Source organism: Ranitomeya imitator, chromosome 3, assembly GCF_032444005.1.
Source record: "Ranitomeya imitator isolate aRanImi1 chromosome 3, aRanImi1.pri, whole genome shotgun sequence".
Taxonomy (NCBI): domain Eukaryota; kingdom Metazoa; phylum Chordata; class Amphibia; order Anura; family Dendrobatidae; genus Ranitomeya; species Ranitomeya imitator.
This window is the reverse complement of record NC_091284.1, coordinates 46197291-46219436: the sequence shown is the minus strand read 5'-3', so window position 1 is coordinate 46219436 and position 22146 is coordinate 46197291. Positions and strand designations below refer to the sequence as shown.

Sequence of the window (22146 nt, the reverse complement as noted above, 5' to 3'; positions counted from 1 at the left end):
TCAGAAATCACCTTACTTGTCTATCCATCAGGAACAAACAGCTTCCCCACTGGACAACGGTCAGGCCTATCAGCCTGAAATTCCCGAAGCACCTGCCGCAAATCAGGGGAGATGGCAGAAAGAATCACCCCTTCCTTGAGAATGCCAACCGGCTCAAGGACTCCAGGAGAATCAGGCGAAAAACTCCTAGAGAGGGCATCAGCCTTAACATTCTTAGATCCCGGAAGATACGAGACCACAAAATCAAAACGGGAGAAAAACAGGGACCATCGAGCCTGTCTAGGATTCAGCCGCTTGGCCGACTCGAGGTAAATCAGATTCTTATGATCAGTCAAGACCACAACGCGGTGCTTAGCTCCCTCAAGCCAATGTCGCCACTCCTCAAACGCCCACTTCATAGCCAACAACTCCCGATTGCCGACATCATAATTGCGTTCCGCAGGTGAAAACTTTCTGGAAAAAAAAGCACACGGTTTCATCAAAGAACCATCAGAATCCCTCTGAGACAAAACGGCCCCTGCCCCAATCTCAGAAGCGTCAACCTCAACCTGAAAAGGAAGAGAAACATCCGGCTGACGCAACACAAGGGCAGAAGTAAATCGGCGTTTAAGCTCCCGAAAGGCCTCAACAGCCGCAGAGGACCAATTCGTCACATCAGCGCCTTTCTTCATCAAATCAGTAAGGGGCTTAACCACACTGGAAAAGTTGGCAATGAAACGGCGATAGAAATTAGCAAAGTCCAAAAATTTTTGAAGGCTCTTCACAGATGTGGGTTGAATCCAGTCATGAATAGCTTGGATCTTAACAGGATCCATTTCCATAGACGAGGGAGAAAAAATAAAACCCAAAAAAGAGACCTTCTGAACTCCAAATAGCCACTTAGACCCCTTCACAAATAAAGCATTATCACGAAGGATCTGGAACACCATCCTGACCTGCTTCACATGAGACTCCCAATCATCGGAAAAAATAAAAATATCATCCAAATATACAACCATGAATTTATCAAGATAATTGCGGAAAATATCTTGCATGAAGGATTGGAACACAGATGGAGCATTAGAGAGCCCGAATGGCATCACAAGGTATTCAAAATGGCCTTCGGGCGTATTAAATGCAGTTTTCCATTCATCGCCCTGTTTAATACGAACAAGATTATATGCCCCTCGGAGGTCAATCTTAGTAAACCAACTAGCCCCTTAATCTGAGCAAACAAATCAGAAAGCAAAGGCAAGGGGTATTGGAATTTGACCGTGATCTTATTAAGAAGACGATAATCTATACAGGGTCTCAAGGAGCCATCCTTCTTAGCAACAAAAAAGAAACCCGCTCCAAATGGTGACGAAGACGGCCGAATATGCCCTTTCTCCAAAGATTCTTTAACATAGCTCCGCATGGCGGCATGCTCTGGCACAGACAGATTGAAAAGTCGGCCCTTAGGGAACTTACAACCAGGAATCAAGTTAATAGCACAATCACAGTCCCTATGTGGAGGAAGGGAACTGGACTTGGGCTCATCAAATACATCCTGGAAATCCGACAAAAACTCAGGGACCTCAGAAGAGGGGGAAGAGGAAATTGTCATCAAAGGAACGTCACTATGTACCCCTTGACAACCCCAACTAGTCACAGACATGGTTTTCCAATCCAGCACCGAATTATGTTCCTGTAACCATGGAAAACCCAGTACAACAACATCATGCAGGTTATGCAACACCAGAAAATGGCAATTTTCCTGATGTGCAGGAGCCATGTACATGGTCATCTGCGTCCAGTACTGAGGTTTATCCTTGGCCAATGGAGTAGCATCAATGCCCCTCAAAGGAATAGGGCTCTGCAAAGGCTGCAAGGAAAGCGCCTGGCGAATTCTAAGTCCATTAAGTTCAGGGCAGCGCCTGAATCCCCAAATGCCATGACAGAAAAGGACAACAATGAGCAAATCAGGATCACAGATAAAAGAAATTTAGGCTGTACAGTACTAATGGTAACAGACCTAGCGAACCTCCTAGTACGTTTAGGGCAATCAGAAATAACATGAGCAGAATCACCACAGTAAAACACAGCCTATTCTGACGTCTGAATTCCTGCCGTTCTGTTCTAGTCAAAATCCTATCACATTGCATAGGTTCAGGACTCTGCTCAGAGGACACTGCCATATGGTGCATAGCTTTGCGCTCGCACAAACGCCGATCAATCTGAATGGCTAGAGACATAGATTCGCTCAAACCAGTAGACGTAGGGAAGCCCACCATAACATCTTTAAGGGCTTCAGAAAGACCTTTTCTGAAAATAGCAGCCAGAGCATCCTCATTCCATTTAGTGAGCACAGACCATTTCCTAAATTTCTAGCAGTATAATACTGCCGCTTCCTGACCTTGACACAAGGCCAACAGGGTTTTTTCTGCATGATCCACAGAATTAGGTTCGTCATACAATAATCCGAGCGCTTCAAAAAAATGCGTCTACATTCAGCAATGCCGGATCCCCTGATTCAAGGGAGAATGCCCAGTCCTGAGGGTCACCACGCAGCAAGGATATGATGATTTTAACTTGCTGAATGGGATCACCAGAAGAACGGGGTTTCAAAGCAAAAAACAATTTGCAGTTATTTTTAAAGTTCAAAAACTTGGATCTGTCTCCAAAAAACAAATCAGGAGTAGGAATTCTAGGCTCCAAAGCCGGAGTCTGGACAACATAATCTTGGATACTCTATACTCTTGCAGCAAGTTGATCCACACGAGAAAACAAACCCTGAACATCCATGCCAGAGCATAAATCCTGAACCACCCAGAGATCAAGAGGAAAAAAAAAGACAAAAGAGAGCACAGAAAAAAAAATGGCTCAGAATTTTTTCCTTCTTTTGAGATGCATTTAATTCATTATGGGCCACTTGTACTGTTATGATCTGGTGGTTTAGGAGCAACATGGAACAAGCTCTGAAGGAAGTGGTATCTGTACTGACCGCAGTCCCTAAGCTCAACACAACACTAGAAGTAGCCGTGGGATGCTCCTAACACTCCCTAGGCACCTCGTCACAGCCTGATAACTAACTACCCCTAAAGATAGAAACAGGAAAACTATCTTGCCTCAGAGAAAATCCCCAAAGGATAGATAGCTCCCCACAAGTAATGACTGTGAGTGGAGAGGGGAAAAGACATACACAGAATGAAACTAGGATGAGCATAGGAGGCCAGTCTAGCTAGATAGATAGGACAGGATGGAATACTGTGCGGTCAGTATAAAACACTACAAAAAATCCACACAGAGTTTACAAAAATCTCCACACCTGACTAAAGGTGTGGAGCGTAAATCTGCTTCCCAGAGCTTCCAGCATCACAGAATTAATTCATACTGACAAGCTGGACAAACAAAGAAAGCACAGAACGGATAAGTCCACAACCTGTGGACAGAAAAGAGCAAGCAAGGACTTAGCTTTGCTGAACTGGTCAGGATAACAGGGAAATCCAAAGAGATGTGAATCCAACCAGGAACCATTGCCAAGTGGCACAAGCTGAAGAAAAGAGCCAGGCTAAATAGCCGAGCAGAAAAGACAATCAGTGGAAGCAGCTGCTGACAGCTAAATCCAAGGAGCAGCCATTCCACTTAAAACCACCGGAGGGAGCCCAAGAGCAGAACTCACAAAAGTGCCACTTACAACCACCGGAGGGAGCCCAAGAGTGGAATTCACAACACTCAACATCCAACATCTTCATCTCCAAGATCATCAAATACCAGCCACCCGGACAGCTGCTGCAACAATCGGTTTGCATAACAAAACAATTTCTGTACAAACTGTCAGAAACCGTCTCAGGAAAGCTCATGTGCATGCTCGTCATCATCATTGAGGTCTCCACCTTACTGCAATTTGTCATCGTAACCGACTTGAGTGGGCAAATGTTCACATTTGCTGTCGTCTGGCACATTCGAGAGGTATTCTCTTCATGGCTGAATCCTGATTTTCACTGTACAAGGCAGATGGCAGACTGTGTATATGGCGTAGTGTGGGTGAGTGGTTTGCTGATGTCATTGTCATTGTGAATCAAAATGCCCATGGTGGCGGTGGGGTTATGGAATTGGCATATCTATGTTATGGACAAAGAACATTGGTTCATTTTACTAATACCATTTGGAATTCACAGAGATACATTGAGGAGATCCTGAGGCCCATCTTTCATTGAGTGACCTTGGACCTCGTTCTGACCACGTATGTTTAACTCCTTCTTCTCTGATCCACTATCCTCCTGGTGTTCTAACCTTGGATCGTTACCTGACTACGCTTTTGTCTCTTCCTTCTGTTTTTTACATACCCTCCTTGCTTCTGACCTTGGACTACTTGACTATCCTGACTCACGGCTTGGCCCTGAGAAGTGACTAGTTTGTATGTATGGAGCGACTTGAAGAGCAGAGCCTGCACCATACCCGGCAGATTCAGGCTAAGTTACAAGAGATGGCAGTTGTATTGTAGTTTACAGAATAAGACATCAGATGATCGAAGGTTTAAGTCTTGTAACAGGACTAAAAAAATTTATTTGAAAAAAACTTTAAAAAAGTCAATCCTCCCTTATTCCCCCATAAAGAATAATCTTAATTAGTATTGTCGAATCTATAAAAATTCAGTCTATCAAAGTTTAAAATAATTCAACCTGTATGCTAAACGCTATAGAGCAAAATTACAAAACTAGAACTGTGTTCTTTTTGGTTACCACAGCTAAATATGCAATAAAAAGTGATCAAAATGTCATAAAAACCCCATAATAGTATAAATAAAAAACCTCAGCTTGCCACACAAAAGACAAATACTCACACACCTCTATTGAAATAAAAATAAAAAGAAATACTGGTCTCTAAAAATGGTGACACAAAGAATTATTTTTTTCAAAAATTTCTGAAATTTTTTTCATCAGTAAAATAAAAATTATACGCGTTTGGTATGACTGCAATTTAGAAGAATCATGTTGCCATGTAATTTTTAACACACAATGAACATTATAAACACAAAACACAAAACACGACAGTGTAACTGATGTTTTTTTTTTACTCTTAGACCCAAAGTGGATTTTTTCTCTTTTTTTCAGTACATGATATGGTAGAATGAATGATGTCATTTGAGACTAAAACTCATCCTGCAAAAAAACAAGCCTTCTTGCAGATTTGTCAATTGAAGTGTAAAAAAGTTATGGCTCATGGAAGAAGAGGAGGAAAAAATGAAAATTGTAAGGAGTTAAGGAACCCTATATATTAGATTTTGGGGTGACAAATATGGCAATATTGGCATTATATATAATACATCAGTCCATGTAATATAGAATACTATGCCATGCAATCATGCAGTATAGAACAATATTTGCTATTAGCAATGAGCTTAATTTTTTTAGTGACTGTGATTCAATTACACATTTTGGCAAAGCCCACAGTGGGAGGGAATCCTGGACAGCATTGTGAAATAAGCCGCCTGTAACCAGCAACTGTTGTCTGTTTCACATTTGTGCACAAACTGATTATCCATCTTCTACATGACATGCCAAGTCCTAGCTTAAGTAACTTCACAAAATGCAGGAATGTGTATTAAAATAGACAGATAGCTATCATGCTCTGCCCAACATTTTGCAAAAGGGGACTTGTTAGGGCATTAATCGGTAATTAGCTCAGTATGCAGCGGCGAGTATCGTTCACATTAATCATATAGTAATCATAGGTTTAATTAATGACTGACTGTAGCTAAAAACGTTTTCCAGACTTAGGATATTGATGACCTATGTTTAGGAACAGATAAGCCACCGATATAAGACTGGTGGGGGTCTGATAACTGGTCTCACTGATCAGCTGTTAGCTGGTATGCAGCTGCTTGAAATACCCAATGTATAGGACCGGAACACAGAGGCATATCTAAGGGGGGGCAGGCAGAAAGTACAGCTCACCGGTACTCAGTGATCAATTGTACTCGCGTCTTTTAGACCTTTGGGTCAGGGCTACATCAGCAACGTGATCTAGTCATGTGATCATGCTGCTGACATCACTCACCGGCACTGCAGAGGCACCAACAATATTGGTAGTAAGTGCTCCAGTGGAGCTGAAGACACCAAAGATTTATTGTAATGGGGGTAATCAGATTTAAGAGCACAATTTGGGGAACAAGGAAGGGATGTGTAAGGACACAATATGGGAAGTAGGAGAAATTTGAGAACACAGAATGATGAGCAAGGGGGGGAGTTGATGGGGCATGTATGAGGAAACACTATGAGGGATGAGTGCAGACACAGTATAGTGTGTGTAGGGATGTGTGCAGACACAGTATAGTTAGTGGGGGGATGGGTGTGGACACAGTATGAGGAGCAAGGGAGAATGTATGTGGACACAGAATTGGGAAGATGGGTGCAGACAAACAGTATGGGGAAAGAGGGAGGGGATAGGAGCAAACACAGTATGGTGAGTGGGGGAATGGGTGCTGTTACAGTATGACAAGCGAGGGGGGAATGTATGTGGACACATTTAAAGTAGCGAAGGGGGAATGTATGTGGACATAGTATGAGGAGAGAGGGAAAGAATGTATGCAGACACAAAATGGGAAGCAAGGGGCATGTGAGAGGAAACAGTGTGAGGAGGGAGTGGGAAATGTGGGAGGAGACAGTATAAGGGAGAAAAGTCTGAGTGGGCACAGAAACTGAGTAGTGTGGGGGTGTAGCATGGGGGTACAGCGTAAGGGCACAGCCAAGAGGGGACAGAAATCCAAGGAGGGGGAGTGTGATGAGAGTGCACAGTATAAAGATGGGACCATATGGGGGTACACGGTGTGAGAGGATAGTGTGACAAGGAATCCATTAGGGAAATAAAAGGGAAGTGTGGAAGGTGTGTACCATAAGAAGGACAATATGTGAGTCATATTTTGTGTAGGGAATATATGGAGGGACAATTATTTATTCATGGGCTCAGCATAGTGCAGATATTTTTATTCAGGAGCATTATAGTGACACTATTTTTAAAGGAATTGTGTCAGAATGTGCTGCACAAGACCACAAAAGATAGAAGTATGCAGAGATGAGCTGAAGATGAAGAAAAGAAAGAGAATGACTCCAATCCAAGACGTCATCTTTAAGGTATCTGGATGTAAATGTTTTTTTGCGATACTGACATTCTCATCAGTATTGTAGTTTCTGTATGGTTCACAGTCTGATGACGACTGATAGAAACAACTGCCAATATGTCATTATTATTAAGGACGTAATGGAAATTATAGGTTCATGTCATACAAATGTCAATGGGTCTGACTTGACATTACAATTGATGTACCTTGTACTGTGGCTTTAGTGATGTATGCATGTACTGATTAAGGTCCTGGTGGTGTATTCTTGTACTGATGGTGGTTCTTGTGATGTATTCTTCTGCTGTTGAGGGTTTTGATGCTTGCACTCCCTTTCCCTTATCCCTTCGTGTTGCACTTAAGATACCGTCACACAGTGCAATTTTCATCGCTACGACGGCACGATTTGTGACGTTGCATCGTCGCTTAATTATCGTTTCAAACATCGTAGACTGCGGTCACACTACACGATGCATGGCACTTCTTTTACATTCCTTTTTATTATATTGTCTTTTTAAAATAATGTTTCAAATAAAAGCTTTTGTTAGAAATTCTATCACTACTTTTTGATTGGTGTGTCTCGATCACAGCACTGTATGAGGGCACAAATTAACGTAACAAACTAATGTAAACTTAACTAAAACAAAGAAAAAATGAATATTAGTTTAAATAATTTTTTTTAATTTAACAACATAACATTTTTAAAACCAGTAATACTATTTAGTATTGTCCCCCCTACAACTGGTGGCACATGTCCTTTATCTTCTGCAACTCTACGATTGCCAGATTCTGCTGCTTGTGAATGTGCGCCAGAGTCTCGCACAGCCTTTCAATCCTGGCTTTTACATCCAGGATGGTCACACTGCCGGCTGCTGTTGGTGACAAAGCATAAAAACCTAACATTAATACCACAGTATTATCCTGATAGTGGGCTGTGATCACATCCCCATAATAGCGTACAGGATGAATGAAACATCTGAGGCGGCGGAAGGCTCTGAAACGGCCCTTGCTGTACAGGGTTACATAGAGAGAGGCAGTGAGTGACAATCTTTAACGTGTAGGGAAAACTTACGTGGCAAGACCTCGTCTGGGGACATATTCTCCGAAAGAGAGAAGCCCGGAAGAGCATCAGGGGGACAGTACTGCGGTGACTGGGATGCCTCGGGGTGGCGGCGCTGTTTCTTTGCCTCTTTTAATGGAAAAAAAGGTGCTGTCAGCATTCATAAATAAATAATGTTTTAGAAGAGGGAAGAGGGGACCTGCCACCAAATCCTCATCACATTATTGTGTGAACCTACTAGGGTGTTGAGCCGTTGACCCTGAGGGCGCACGGACATCGGAGGCGGGGTGGGAAGCCTCGTGGCTGCGACGCTGTGTTTTTGCCTCTGTGAAGGGAAAAAAATAAAAAATTTTAAACATAAATGGCAACAGTGACTGCAGATGGGGGGGGGGGGGGGATCGAGGGGACCTGCCACCAAATCCTCATCACATTATTGTATGAACCTACTAGGATCTGTTGTTGACCCGGAGGGCACTGGGACAGAAGAGGCCGTGTGGGAAGCCTCGTGGCTGCGACGCTGTGTTTTTGCCTCTGTGAAGGGAAAAAAATAACAATTTTTAAACATAAATGGCAACAGTGACTGCAGGTGGGGGGGGGGGATCGAGGGGACCTGCCACCAAATCCTCATCGCATTATTGTATGAACCTACTAGGATCTGTTGTTGACCCGGAGGGCACTGGGACAGAAGAGGCCGTGTGGGAAGCCTCGTGTCTGCGACGCTGTGTTTTTGCCTCTGTGAAGGGAAAAAAATAACAATTTTTAAACATAAATGGCAACAGTGACTGCAGGTGGGGGGGGGGTCGAGGGGACCTGCCACCAAATCCTCATCACATTATTGTATGAACCTACTAGGATCTGTTGTTGACCCGGAGGGCACTGGGACAGAAGAGGCCGTGTGGGAAGCCTCGTGGCTGCGACGCTGTGTTTTTGCCTCTGTGAAGGGAAAAAAATAACAATTTTTAAACATAAATGGCAACAGTGACTGCAGGTGGGGGGGGGGGGATCGAGGGGACCTGCCACCAAATCCTCATCACATTATTGTATGAACCTACTAGGATCTGTTGTTGAGCCGGAGGGCACTGGGACAGAAGAGGCCGTGTGGGAAGCCTCGTGGCTGCGACGCTGTGTTTTTGCCTCTGTGAAGGGAAAAAAATAACAATTTTTAAACATAAATGGCAACAGTGACTGCAGGTGGGGGGGGGGGGTGTCGAGGGGACCTGCCACCAAATCCTCATCACATTATTGTATGAACCTACTAGGATCTGTTGTTGACCCGGAGGGCACTGGGACAGAAGAGGCCGTGTGGGAAGCCTTGTGGCGGCGGCGCTGTCTCTTGGCCTCTGTGAAGGAAAAAAAAAAGTTTGGTCAGCAGAAAGCTGTGCCACATAGTGCTCTTCACCGTTCAAACTGCCCCATAGCTGTGACACATAGTGGTTCTGCAACGTTCAAACTGACCCATAGATGTGGCACATAGTGGCTCTGCAATGTTCAAACTGTCCCATAGATGTGGCACATAGTGGCTCTGCAACGTTCAAACTGCCACATAGCTGTGACACTTTGTGGCTCTGCAACGTTCAAACTGCCACATAGCTGTGACACTTTGTGGCTCTGCAACGTTCATACTGGCCCAAAGGCCTATGCAAATCCATGCAGCGTACCCCCCATTCCCATGAATCACCCAATTAACCCTTCTGCGTGCCCAAATTTTGGGTACCTGCGTACTGACCTCTGCGAATCTCCTTGCGAAGCTCCTGCAGGCGCTCTGGGCTTTTGGACTTCAGATCGCCCCATTTTTTCACAATCTGGGCCTTACTGCGAGTTATCCCAAACCGCTTCCTGAGGCCCTCAGACACCACACGGACAACTTCGTCCTTGTGCTGGTTGCGGTGCAGCACCAGCCCTGTTGTTTCATACTGCATGCGATCCATTGTTCCAATAAGGAACTTGAGCTCTGGGATGCCCATAGGAGGATCACGGCGACTGGCAGCCATTATCAGGATGTCAGGGATCCAAAACAAGCTAGCGCAGGCACGCCGGAACGCTGTAACGTCATCACGCCGTCATAGACCACGAGCGTACATTACGTGACGCTCCGGCGTTATATAACCATCCTTCGAATGGCTTTTACTCTGTGCGTTCATTCCGTACCGCTCATGCGTCACAAATGTGACGCTGTCCATAAACTGCAACGCTATTGCGAAGCCGATCTGGCGGCAGGACGGCGTAGTCAAGCTCCTCCTGTGGGCGTTGCTGTTCAGGGTCATTCCATCTAAAATGGCGTCGAGATTGCGTTCTGCTCCTCTGGGGCAGCCAGAGCTCCTTTTTTTTATTAGTCAGATGGATGCCCTGGATTATGAGGGTCAGGAAAGCCGCCCGGCCCACCCACACATCCACAAGCGGGAAGTGCTTGGCCACATTACCAGAATGATGGAGAGGAGGTTTGGCGTCTGCCGCAGTCAGCTTCAACTGCGTAAAAAATGGGCTGACCTCCGCTATAAAATGCCACAAATGTTTGCTGAGTTGCGTGCGGAGGCAAGGCGAGGCAAGTACTAGTATGGGGGGATTGGGAGATGCATGCTGTCAGGAGGGGGGGGGGTTTGTGAGGGAGGCTTGCGCTCATGGTTGCCAACTTCACCTCAAATGCATTAAAACACATGCCCCGTTTTTTAAAAATTTAGTTATTTTCCAAGCAGAATATGCGTTGTCCGTGAGAAAACTTGTAGGGTTACCTAATCTCAACCACCATCTTGAAATTATTAAGATGTCCGTAATTTTTAGTTTCTCAATTGACCAAAAATATTATCGGAGGAGGGTGGCCTACTGATGAAATGATACGTTTTCCAAAGACAGGAAGACCATTGAACACCAGAGCCCACAGACATGTCAGAGTATCGCACCCCTGTAAAGTGTGATCTCTATTTTATGTTTCAGTATATTGTAAGCTTTGATCTGCAGCACTCAACATTTGTGTGTAAACATTGTGATTCTTTACTTTAGGTGTAGAGAGACAGCGGCGGCGGCAAGTGAGACCCACCATTGCCACCAGTACCACATCTTCAGACACCAGTGGGAGCCCACAGTCCGGGACATCACGTAAGTTCACAATCATTGATTGCATTTTTTTTAACATCACATGGGACATAACAGGGTAGCTGAAATATTTGAAGACATTACAGACGCAGTAATGACCCAGCGGCCTAACACGCCTCCACCATCTGTTGCAACCATGCACCCTCGCACCCCTGTGAAGTGTTATATAAATTTTATGTTTCAGTATATTGTTAGCTTTGATCTGCAGCACTCTACATGTGTATTTAAAGATTGCGTTTGTTAACTTTATGTGTAGAGAGACAGCGGCGGCAACAGGTACCTGCCATTGCCAGAAGCACCACAGCATCCACCACCAGCGGGAGCCCAGCGGCCTACCACGCCTCCACCAGACAGCAAACGGCCTCGCACCCCTACACCACCCTCAACACCTCCCTTCCGACACTCCTCTTCCTCCCCCGGGTCGGCACCATTCTCCCCAGAAGCTAACATACGTAAGTGACCAAAACAGCGAGCGCTTCCCAACGGCGTGTTCCATAGTTCACCAGATCTGTTATTATTTCCTTTTCGGTGCTGCAGCACTGTCCAGATCGCTGGGATGGGAAATTAGCACCTCTGGTTCTGACAATGAGGAACCGGCGTCCCTTCTCCGTAAGTATCAACATAATATGAGTGGTTTTCTGCTGGATGTCACAATAGACAACTAAAACTGTAAAATTTAATAAAATTAACATTGCCCTGTGGTGCCAGACCAAATAGAAATTTACAACACACAAAATTTGGTCCTGCCCCAGAGGTCGAGATGTATTTTCAGCGGATTCAACGTTGGTTCTCCAACCTCTTCTATCCACTTAACCGCCCACCGTAAGAGAGCTCCTGGCGAGACAATTGCGCCTGGAGCGGACAGCAGCGCTCCTGCAGCAGACAGCAGCGCTCCTCCAGGCTCAAGTAGAGCAGCAGGGCGTGACGCTGCGACACCTCTTGGGCCGTGGAAGGAGATAATTTTTTTTTTGTTTGGTTATGTTATATTTAGTTGTTAAATAATTTTAAACCAAGAAATTGTTACCAAAAAAACCAAAAATCTTCGCATTCTTTCTTTAATGTTTACCAAGCTATAAGGGTTAACAGCACCATTTAATAGGCATCACATTTACTTTAAGTTAGAGAGGTTTATATGACAGCAAAGCAAAAAAAATTTATTTTTTATACGGCGCGATCCTGCCAGGGTACAGCTCCAGAACCATTAAAGTACTGACAGTATTTTTCGCGACAGTCCCTTGCATCGTCTGCCTGTCTGCCAGATCCAAGTGCTTGAAGAGCTGTTAAATTATCAGGTTGTGTACGCCATTCCCCGGGCACAATATCTCCGGTTCTTGGGTCCACTGCATCAATAAACGAAGGAGGAGAATAGGAGCTCGTATCATGACGTCTCAGGAAATTATGGAGCACACAGCATGCCAAAACCACAAAGTCTATAGACGGCAGCTTCAAGTTGATAGCTGTGTGGAACACTCTAAACCGATTTGCCATAATCCCAAAGGCATTTTCAACCACACGACGGGCCCTCGACAACCGGTAATTAAAGATTCTGCGCTCCGGTGTGAGTGTTCTCTGTGCAAATGGCTTCCGCAAATGTGGATGAAGAGGGAAAGCTTCATCAGCGATGAAGACAAAATTTAGGTTTGCTTTTGTGTCTTCATTTAGTGGCAACAGCAGTTCATTGTTCCTCAAGCTTTCCCCAAATGAAGTGTGTTCAAAAACACCACCGTCGGAGACTCGACCATTCATGCCAACATCCACATCGACAAACTCATAGTTTGCATTGACAAGGGCCATGAGGATCACACTGAAATATCCTTTGTAGTTGAAAAAGAAGGATCCAGAGTTGGCTGGTTGCGTGATGCGCACATGCTTTCCATCTAATGCACCACCGCAGTTTGGAAACTGCCACAGCTCATCAAAATCGGAAGCAATCCTCTTCCACTCATCCGCCGTCTTGGGAAACTGCAAGATGAGAAGGAAACATGTACAAATTAGGTCAAATATATTATGCACATACACTCTCATGTGGACATCCTACAGTGAATGAGGCGCAGTATGGGTATAACAAAGTCAACAACCCTGAGTATGCAGGCAGCCATTTTATCAGATGGCTTCGGTGACTCAGAGGGGGTGCTAAACAATATATCGAAATTATATAATCAATAAAATTAGGTTGGGAGCATCAAATAAAAGAAGGGTGGCGCAGGGTTGGAGCTGCACATATCAGAATGGAGCCGCAAAATGGTAGCAGCACATGTCAGAATGGAGGCGCAGGATCACAGCAGCACATGTCTGAATGGGGACGCAGGATGGGAGCAGCACATGATAGGATGTAGAACATATACCAATAGAAATGCGCGTAAACAGGGCGTAGAACGGGTTAAATAGCTAGTATAATATATCGACATAACACAGCAGCCAATAAAATATAGTAGTACCTCCATATAATGCCTTAAGCTCTGCACAATGGCCTCGCATGTCTCCGGAATCACAACGCTCAGGAAAGGTCTGGAAACAGCTGCGGAAAACTGCAAATCCTGAAGAGACCTTCCTGTTGCCAGGAACCGCAGTGTCACCGCCAACCTTTCATCCACGGGCACGGCTGCACGCATCGGCGTATCACACCTTTGTATGAGTGGCATAACAGCAGACAGTATTATTTTGAAGGATTCCTCCGACATCCGAAGGTAGTTTCTGAAATCATGAGGGTTATTGTCACGTAACTCTCTTATGAGACCCATGTGTGACAATGAGGATCTTTTCTGCAGCCAGCTCCGGGTCCACATGCGACGTTTTCGTTTAAGACGTCTCTCCTCTTGGAGACGTGCTGCCTGAAACACCAGGGCAGCAGCAACAACAGAACTCTCATCGGAAGTGAGCATAGTTCCTAAAAAGAAAACAAACGTACAATAAATACACGTGCTTACAAAACAATGTTCTGACCATTGATCTAATAACTATATATTTTACTACTGGTATTAAATGGAGCAGTCAACCATCTCGATCTGTAAAAGAATTAATTGGGCCACGCTACAGCTGTGTACCTGAGGTTCTCAGGCCTACCCTACTCTCCATAAAGGAACAATCGACCACGCTACAGCGTTTATCCACGTTGAAGCGCAACATATGCTACGCTGAAGCGTTATACATACCTTTTGCGGTAAAAATCTAGTAGTAGAAGAAAAGTCCAGGAAATCCAGCGAATTTAGGAGTTCTGTTTACAGCACGTGCTACAGAGAGAAATGAATAGCGCGCTCGAGAGCTCCGGTTTTATCCGCTGGGAACAATAGTCCTTTGTCGAATGAGCGCACAGTATTGTACCGCCCAATCAGCACTTGGGAGGTGGAGAATTCAGCGCTCCTACGTAGCCAACTCCTCCGCCCTTTACATCGTATACAATATCGTGCACACCTTTGTTACACCATGCGATCATGCCGCCACAGCGGGACACTAGACGACAAAAGAAAGTTTCAAACGATGTGCTACGACGTACGATTCACAGCAGGGTCCCGGATCGCAGGAGCGTGTCACACACTGCGATATCGTACCTATATCGCTCGAACGTCACAAATCGTGCCGTCGTAGCGATCAAAATTGCACTGTGTGACGGTACCCTTAGTCTCCCTTCACTGTGCGTGACAAAGAGAAGTAGATCTGAGCATCATCAGCATATAGATGGTACTGGAAGCAATGGAACTTTATGAATTGTCCCAGGCCAAAAGTATAGATTGAGAAGAGTAAGGGTGTCAAAACAAACCCTTGAGGGACACCAACAGAGAGAGGGCAGGATAAGGAGGTAATGTGGGATGGGAAGTCGTTAAATGTGCAGTTCGAGAGATATGAGTAGATCTAGGAGAGGGCGAGGTCTTTGACCTCAAGGGAAAAGAGGATTTGCAGTAGAAGGGAGTGGTGTAATGTGTTAAAGGCAGAGTACAGGTGTAGATGGAGGAGTAGAGAGAATTGTCTGTTAGCTTTGGCAGTAAGTTATTGGTCATTTTGATCAACCCACCTGGCAAAGTGAATAATAGAGACCCACTATGCCATGGCTAGTGTCTGTGACTAGTGTAAGCAGCAAGGAAACCCAGGATGAAGGTGCATTATTATGATGCATGGCTTTACATGAGTATAAATGACAGTTCTAAATTTATGAGTAATATTCCTTCCATCTTGGTTCTTTCTTATTTTGCTGGATATCTGGAATGCTCTGAGTATCCTTTTCCCTCCATAAAACTATTCTGCACTCACTTTCTAAATCTGCTAGGTATGTCTTGAAGGAGGGTGTTAGGCTTATCTAGTTGGATGGATTTATAAAGCTGCAGATCAAGATGGAAACGCAGACACAGGGCTTTGGCACAGTAGGCTGGAAGGTACATGAAGCTATAAGGACTTGGACAACAGGCAATGTTAGCAGGCAGACATATAAGTGAAGCAAGAAACACAAGAAGCCAGAGAACCAGGAGGTCAGATGACAAAAAAGAGCAGGTCTGATGCAACACAGAATTAGGAAGCAGGATCCAGAGCAGAACATAGCTTAATGTGAACAGTCTCTAATAACAGTTTACGATGCTCACAGCAAATTATGGGTTATCCAACAGAGAGCAAGCAAAAGGTTAACCATCAGAACTGAGGGTTTGTATAAATCACAAGAGTTTGAAAAGGTAAATGTATCTAACTGACCATTTTATTTTTATCAGTTCATAATGCTGACTGCAAATGGTGAGTTAACCAAGGAGTTTTGAAGGGCAGGAGGTGCCAATTGTAGACATCACAGGAGTTTGCAAAGATGAATACAGCATGATGTCTAGTATTCAAATATCAGTTCATAATGCTTACTGCAAACAAAGGGCTAACCAACAATTCTTGAAAAGCAGAAGGTGCTATTTGAAGACCTAAAATGAGTCTGAGAAGGCGACAGCAACTGGATGGTATCAAACTCGAAATACCAACCGATCACAATAAAGTTTCAATTCTCAAACACAGGGGTGAGTCTAATTGGTTCTTGAAAGGTCTTGGGAGATGATGTCACTAAGAAATGCCATGAAACATATAATACCTCACCTGGACCACAATAAAGTACAGCATCAATAGGGGAAGGGAGCAAAGCCCAGCCCAGAAGATGGGTCAGGTGCGTAACAGAGGACTTGTCAAATATCCACAACCAAAAAAAATCCTTCTGAAAATAAGTACTTTAGAGAGTTTCTGGTACCTAGACGCCTAGAACTTCCATCATTAGATGGAGCCCAAACATACAATTTCAATTTTGAGGGGGCATGGTATGTAAAAAGAGAATGGCAACAGTCAGAAACTTCACAGGAATGTTTTGCAGCGAATCCACAAAATTGATAAGGGTGCAGAAGTTGTGACTTCACTCTCTGGCCATTTATTATAAATGAAGTGTGTTAGTGGGGTGCACTTTTACAGATTTTATATTAAGGTCCAGGGAATTCATTATATGCCTATAAGCACAGTCTCTGGTTCATCATTACAGGTATCCCTGAAATGCATTTGCACAAATTACGGTACCTAAATGGGTAAGCAACAAAGCCCTACCGTGGTGTTAGAATGGCGATCCTAAGGCCTCTTTCACACTTCAGTTGTTTGGCGTCAGTCTAAAACCGCCATTTTCCTCAAATAACAGATCCGTCAATTTTTTTTTGACGGATCCGTTATTTTCCCATAGACTTGCATTAGCGACGGATTGTGACGGATGGTCGTCCATTCCATCCGCCATGCGACGGAGCCGTCGAAATTTGGCGGACGTTTTCTGAAAATAGACGGACATTGAAACGTTTTTTGTCAACGCCGAAATGGCGGATCGCGACCGATCCGTCGCGTCCGCCATTCCATAGAATGGCCGCCTATGGGCGACGGATCCGCCGCAACCGTTTTTTCGGCGGATCCGTCGCCCCAATCCGTTTTTTCAATTGCGCATGCTCCAAAAAGTAGATACTTTTCCCAGACAACCCCCAAGTAACGGATCCATCAAAAAAACGGATCCATTAGAACCGTTTTCTCAACAATTGTGACGGATCCGTCAATCTGTCACTATGTCGGTAGTGACTGACGCCAAACAACTGAAGTGTGAAAGAGGCCTAAGGAGGCAACTACAGTCAACATTAAAATCACCAGTCATCACCAAATCATCACCAGTCAGTATACATAGGTCTCAATACTGAACCCTTTATTAGCTACTTTCCATCTACAATGAGAGATCCCCTGTAGAATGGAGTTTGATGAGCCAACACTGTAACAGCCTAAAATACAACAAATGTTATTGATTTGTTAGCAAATTTTATAAGAAACATATTACATAATTTAATCATAAACCACAAAATAGCAGAGTTTAACCCCATGTGCTGATTATGTAATAGCAACATTCCATGTTAATCCAGCATCAACATGCCGGCCATGCCAATCTCGTGTGGAAACCCATAAAATACAATCATACCTAGTGAACAAAAAATAAATAGTAATGAACATGCTAATTAGATGTACTCAAGTAGAAAACCAACTGGAAAGACTGCAGGGTATTGAGAAAAAAACAGTACTATATGATATAATATAATTGAAGGGTTCCTTGCCAAATGTAATATATGCACCTATTTGCTCTTTTGTCCCCTGTTCATTGGTTATTGATAGAATGATTGGTTTGTTTATGCAGGCCCTAAAATAATCACTATCTACAGTACATCTACCCGTGCAAAAATTTGCAAACTCTATAGGGACCAGCTGATTAATAGTAATTCATCTCCCATACAGTTTTTATTAGCCCATGGAAAAGGGACGTAAAAATGAGACATTATTATTTTTGATGATTGCCCATTATCATCAGAAATCAGAAATGTATTCTGCCTTATATAGTTCTCTTTTAGCTTAACAACAGATCTTTTATCTGTCATAGAATCCCTAGCCATCTAACAATAATGAAATTACTCTGCTAACTCTGTCATAGTCTACACAACAAAGCTAAGAATGAGCTGCATAAAACAAGATCAGTCAGTCTTTTGTTTGTAGTTTAGTCTGGAAACAAGATTACAAGATTATTTTTCTTCATATAGATATTTTGAGTTAAAAAAAATAATTTAAGGTACATTTTCTACATTTTCTTTAAGAAAAGACCCTAATAACCAAGTTGAGGCAGGCTTTGGAAGAGAATGATTGGAAAAGTGTCCATGCACAAGCTGAGAAGAAATGCGTAGGTGGCCATCCATGCACAAGACTGGCTCTCTCCATTAAAGTCTATAGGAATTTCAGAAATGGTTTGTTGACCGTTTCTTTGACTCCGGTAGACTTGATTGTATGTAAATTTCTAGACGCACAGCTATGTCTTTGTCCTTCCTCCAGCAGAATTGCTGTATATAGCAGAAATCACGTTCTTCTATGGACACCAGCCACTGGCTGGCATTTACAGGAGTATTATGATGACAGACAAAGGGGTATCAGCAGACCCGCCACTATAATGGCAACCCATCGGCATCCTGCGATTATGTCATCGGCACACCGATGAGGAATTAGAACGCCCACCCCCTTGCCGGCGCATGGTAAATATTGCTGTCAAAGCAGAGGCAGAAGATGGCTGAATATCACAACCATCATCTGCCTAGAAAGATGTGAAAGCCGGCATCAAAGGCGGAGAGACATCTTATGATGGATATTGTACATCATAAGTCGTTAAGGGGTTAATATAATAAACATTTCTGGTCAGTTTGCATAAATGTTTGTATATATTTTAATTACATATTATAATTAATATTATAATTAATATATTATAAATTTGGTAAAAATGTAGACAAACCGGTTTCAAAAATTTTGGCAAAATACAAGTGGATGGAATTTGGAATAACAGGCATTGGTATGTAAATAAAATGTACCAATGACGAGAAGGACTGAACATCATGTAGGGTAATGGAATATCTCTAAATAAACGCTTGAAACATTTTTTCCTAATTTAGAAATTTAGAATTTTATCAAGAATGTAAACATCAGACAGAAAGAACACAAATGGCATTCTCCCAAGGTCAGCTCTACTTTATGCAAAATATTTTGTCAGCGTCTTTGCAGTGGTAAACATATCAGCTTCTCGAAATTTGTGCCAAACTATTAGGGAGGAAATGCTTCAGCTAATTTCAGGTTTTACTTTATCACTCATTTCAAAAGATTTCCATTCTGCGGTCAGTTCTTCTTTTGGTAAATATATTAAGTTCTACTTGATGGACAGATTCATTTTTGCTTATTGCAATACATTTTATTGTAAACTGTGTCCGCACACTGCAAAATATTTTTTAACTCCTTAAAATGCACATTTTTTTGCACTTTAGGTATCAATTTACTTATTATTATTGTTTTGTTTTTTCAGTGTCACATGTCAAATGCCTTAACTTTTTTCTATCGATATAACTTGTGGAGGTTTTTTTCTCCTGAAACAAGTTGTGTTTTTCAAAGGTACTGTTTGAAGTATATATAATTTATTGATTAGCTTTTCTTAACTTTTTTGTTGGATGAATGCAAAAAAAGGAGTTTTGCTATGGATTTTTTTTATTTCTTGTTTGCTTATATAAGTATTTTAATAAGTGTAAAACGGTGAAAAAATGTGTATTTTTTGTTTTTTGGATGGACAGGGGTTGAAATTACATTTTGCTAAACTTAAAGTGAACCTGTCATCAGGATTTTGCTCAGTAAAGTAAAGTCACTGGCAGGTTGGCGCTGTTGTACTGATTAACCCCTTCAGCCTATTTTGACCTTAAAGGGACTCTGTCACCTGAATTTGGCGGGACTGGTTTTGGGTCATATGGGCGGAGTTTTCGGGTGTTTGATTCACCCTTTGCTTACCCGCTGGCTGCATGCTGGCTGCAATATTGGATTGAAGTTCATTCTCTGTCCTCCATAGTACACGCCTGTGCAAAGCAATCTTGCCTTGTGCAGGCGTGTACTATGGAGGACAGAGAATGAACTTCAATCCAATATTGCAGCCAGCATGCAGCCAGCGGGTAAGGAAAGGGTGAATCAAACACCTGAAAACTCCGCCCATATGACCCAAAACTGGTCCCGCCAAATTCAGGTGACAGGTTCCCTTTAAAGACCTTGCTGTTATTTGCAATTCTGACCAGTGTCCCTTTATGAGGTAATAACTCGGGAACGCTTCAACGGATCCTAGCGGTTCTGAGACTGTTTTTTCGTGACATATTGGGCTTCATGTTAGTAGTAAATTTAGGTCAATAAATTCTGCGTTTATTTGTGATAAAAATGGAAATTTGGCGAAAATTTTGAAAATTTTGCAATTTTCACATTTTGAATTTTTATTCTGTTAAACCAGAGAGTCATGTGACACAAAATAGTTAATAAATAACATTTCCCACATGTGTACTTTACATCAGCACAATTTTGGAAACAAAATTTTTTTTTGCTAGGAAGTTATAAGGGTTAAAATTTGACCAGCGATTTCTCATTTTTACAACGAAATTTACAAAACCATTTTTTTTAGGGACCACTTCACATTTGAAGTCAGTTTGAGGGGTCTATATGGCTGAAAATACCCAAAAGTGACACCATTCTAAAAAATGCACCCCTCAAGGTACTCAAAACCACATTCAAGAAGTTTATTAACCCTTCAGGTACTTCACAGCAGCAGAAGAAACATGGAAGGAAAAAATGAACATTTAACTTTTTAGTCACAAAAATTATCTTTTAGCAACAATTTTTTCATTTTCTCAATGGTAAAAGGAGAAACTGAACCACGAAAGTTGTTGTCCAATTTGTCCTGAGTACGCTGATACCTCATATGTGGGGGTAAACCACTGTTTGGGCGCACGGCAGGGCTTGGAAGGGAAGGAGCGCCATTTGACTTTTTGAATGAAAAATTAGCTGCACTCTTTAGCGGACACCATGTCAGGTTTGGAGAGCCCCCGTGTGCCTAAACATTGGAGCTCCCCCACAAGTGACCCCATTTTGGAAACTAGAGCCCCCAAGGAACTTATCTAGATGCCTAGTGAGCACTTTAAACCCTCAGGTGCTTCACAAATTGATCTGTAAAAATGAAAAAGTACTTTTTTTTTCACAAAAAAAATTTTTCGCCTCAATTTTTTCATTTTCACATGGGCAATAGGATAAAATGGATCCTAAAATTTGTTGGGCAATTTCTCCTGAGTACGCTGATACCTCATATGTGGGGGTAAACCACTGTTTGGGCACATGGCAGGGCTCGGAAGGGAAGGCGCGCCATTTGACTTTTTGAATGGAAAATTAGCTCCAATTGTTAGCGGACACCATGTCACGTTTGGAGAGCCCCTGTGTGCCTAAACATTGGAGCTCCCCCACAAGTGACCCCATTTTGGAAACTAGACCCCCCAAGGAACTTGTCTAGATGCATATTGAGCACTTTAAACCCCCAGGTGCTTCACAGAAGTTTATAACGCAGAGCCATGAAAATAAAAAATAATTTTTCTTTCCTCAAAAATGATTTTTTAGCCTGGAATTTCCTATTTTGCCAAGGGTAATAGGAGAAATTAGACCCCAAATGTTGTTGTCCAGTTTGTCCTGAGTATGCTGATACCCCATATGTGGGGACGTTTTGAAATGCAGACTTTGATGGAATGCTCTGCGGGCGTCACGTTGCGTTTGCAGAGCCCCTAATGTGGCTAAACAGTAGAAACCCCCCACAAGTGACCCCATTTTGGAAACTAGACCCCCAAGGGAACTAATCTAGATGTGTGGTGAGGACTTTGAACCCCCAAGTGCTTCACAGAAGTTTATAACGCAGAGCCATGAAAATAAAAAAAAAAATTATTTTCTCAAAAATGATCTTTTAGCCTGCAATTTGTGATTTTCCCAAGGGTAACAGGAGAAATTTGACCCCAAAAGTTGTTGTCCAGTTTCTCCTGAGTACGCTGATATCCCATATGTGGGGGTAAACCACTGTTTG

General features: G+C 43.0%; 1 protein-coding gene across 1 annotated transcript; it reads right to left on the bottom strand.

Moving 5' to 3' along the window:
- Positions 1-12297: 12297 nt before the first annotated feature.
- On the bottom strand, positions 12298-14330 carry LOC138671914 (uncharacterized). Its single transcript, XM_069760039.1, has 2 exons — positions 13667-14330; positions 12298-13190 (listed from the first exon to the last, which is right to left on the bottom strand). Exons 1-2 carry the CDS (start codon positions 14108-14110, stop codon positions 12390-12392), a joined length of 1245 nt encoding a protein of 414 aa, XP_069616140.1. The 5' UTR covers positions 14111-14330; the 3' UTR covers positions 12298-12389.
- Positions 14331-22146: the final 7816 nt, after the last annotated feature.